Source organism: Lepisma saccharinum, chromosome 27 (genome assembly GCF_977018435.1).
Source record: "Lepisma saccharinum chromosome 27, izLepSacc3.1, whole genome shotgun sequence".
Lineage (NCBI taxonomy): Eukaryota > Metazoa > Arthropoda > Insecta > Zygentoma > Lepismatidae > Lepisma > Lepisma saccharinum.
Window position 1 is genome coordinate 16,563,474 of NC_139255.1, and position 2,632 is coordinate 16,566,105.

The 2,632-nt window shown below is 42.1% G+C and overlaps 1 protein-coding gene across 1 annotated transcript; it reads right to left on the minus strand.

The window, feature by feature from the left end:
* Window positions 1–1,757: 1,757 nt before the first annotated feature.
* LOC145980166 (protein GVQW3-like) lies at window positions 1,758–2,333 on the minus strand. Its single transcript, XM_083113203.1, has one exon. The coding sequence runs from the start codon at window positions 2,331–2,333 to the stop codon at window positions 1,758–1,760; it is 576 nt and encodes a 191-aa protein (XP_082969329.1).
* Window positions 2,334–2,632: the final 299 nt, after the last annotated feature.

Consider the following 2,632-nt stretch of genomic DNA (forward strand, 5'->3'; position numbering starts at 1 on the left):
CTTCGCGAGAACGTTTATTGGAACCTTTCTCACCGTCCATGTTGGATTGGGAGTCCGGAGTATGATTCCCGGCCATGATATAACGGGCCTATTTCCCGGTCCCGTAAATTTAACTCGACACTCAAGCACAAGAACACTTCACAACACTATCACTGGTTCACAAATAATTTCCAGTACAAGAAAAGGATAAAGAGACAATTCGAACAGGTATACGGTGGTAGTTACTCAGGACCGCTATAACTACAGGTCTTGATCCTATCACTTCCTATCGCGAACCTATTTTCACTGCCAAATCCTTTTTAGAGGCCTATCCTCAATTATGTTTTAGTTACGGGGCTTATCCCAATATTCCATAACGGGTAAAAACAGCCTACATGCTGATCTACCCATAATATAAAATTCATTGGCCTCCCAAAGAGATGGAGGAGAAATTTCTCTGCATTAGATCTGGGAGTGAGCAAAAAGTTATTTGCCACAACACAGACAATCAGTGAGCTTAGCCTCAACAGATGCTCTACTTCAACTGTACCAAGAGTGGAAAAACAAACTGTTATGGTAAGTGATTGACTTTATTTTCTCCTTTCTATTTTCTCCCTTCCTTCACCTAAGTACATTCACTTTTTCTTGCCGCTGTCTCTTCTCCTTGCTGCACTCTGTTCTCTCTATCTCCCTCTTCCCCTTCATGGATTATCATCCTTTAAATTTCCTCACTTCTCTTTGAAGAAGTCCATTCTTTCTATCTCCCTTCTCCTCCTTGGTAAGTAATTTCCTTCTGTGTTCCTTCTGCTTAGAGAACTTGCTTCTTTTTGTCTCCTTCTATCGCCTTGGAATTAGTTAATCTCTTTCTCTTATCTTATGACAACATGCTTCTAATTACTCTCCCTTATGTAATAAGCCTTTTCAGAGGGCAAGTGTATTTAGTAGTTTACTTTCCATGTTGTCACCGAAGTTCCAAGCTAGTGTAAATTCATTTATTTTTTCAAATTACTACTCATCGTCTTCATTGCAATTTTCCAAAATTGGCAAAAAAGCTGTCTCCTCCTAATGCTTGTTCCTCTCTATCTACCTCTCAATTTCCTTTATCTCTCTCCTTCTCCTTAGTGAATTTACAGTCCATTATGTTCATCCTGTCTTCTTGGAGAACACTTTACTTTATATCAGCTTTTATTCTCCCACAAATACATGTTTCTTCCTATCTTACGAGGGGGGGCTGGAAAGTTCGTGAAATCACCCAGAAGGAATACAGCTGGAACAACCATTTTAATACATTTTTCAAGGTATTCCCCCCGAAGCTCAATACACGTTTCACAACAATGTTTCAACATTTGTAACCCCTTCAAATAGAAGGTTTTGTCCTGCCATGCAAAACAGCCCTCCACCTCCTCAACCAGTGCCTCTTCGGACGGAAAATGTGTGCCCTTGAGATGTTTTTTGAGGTTTGGAAAGAGGTGATAGTCGGATGGGACGATATCAGGGGAATAGGGTGGGTGGGGTACACAGGTAAAGCCCAGATCCGCCAGCAATTGCATGGTTTGATGGGCCTTGTGCGAGGGCGCATTGTCCTGGAGAAATTGCACACCACGGCTCACTTTTCCCCGACGTTTTTCCTTCAGAGCCGCCTTCAATTCAATCAAATATTGGGAATAAACAGCAGCACTGATGTTTTCACCCTGTTTAAGATATTTTATGAGGATGACACAGTCCTTATCCCAAAAGGCCGATGCCAGAACCTTCCCTGCTGACCTTTGACTTCGGAACTATTTCGGTCGAGGAGACCCACTGTGGCGCATCTCCATGGGTTGCTTTTTAGTCTGTGGATCATAATGGTGAATACATGTTTCATCTTCAGTCACCAGACAGCGCAAAAAATCATAAGGGTGTTGAAATTTGCTCACGATCTCCCGTGACATCTGCACTCGTGTTCTCTTCTGGTCAGCATTCAGACATTTTGGGTTCCATTTCGCACTGAGCTTCCGCATGTCCAGATACTCTGATATTATGACACCCACACACTCACGCAATATCCCCAGATACGCAGCAATGGTTTTGGTGGATATGCGCTTATCCTCCATGAACATGTCGTGCACTTTGACAATGTTTTCCCTAGTCACTGCACTTGCAGGCCTGCCAGAGCGGGGTTCATCTTCAGTCTCACCATGTCCAGTCCTAAAACGCCTCACCCATTTGGCTACTGTTGTATATCCTGGGGCATGTTCCTCCAAAGTCTCATGCAAAGTTTTATGGATATCCATGGGAGATTTGTCTTGCAACACGAAAAACTTGATGACACTGCGAAGCTCATTCTTCTCAAATTTCCTTAGGTCCTCCGCCATCTCTTCTTACTGAACGTGAAACAAAAAAAATAACAATGACAAAAGGATCATATGCATTATAAGAGGTTTACAATATATGCTCTTTCTAATGGCTACAACAATTTGTTTCAATTTTTATTTCTTCTGGGTGATTTCATGAACTTTCCAGCCCCCCCCCTCGTACTTTTGATTCATTTTACTTACATCCATTCTCCTTCTTAAACTTTACTTCTGCTGTCTCTGCTTATGTTTTTGAAGTAAATGCCACTTACTATATCCCTCTTTCTCCTATCATCTCTCCTTGTCCTTTGAGGACTTGC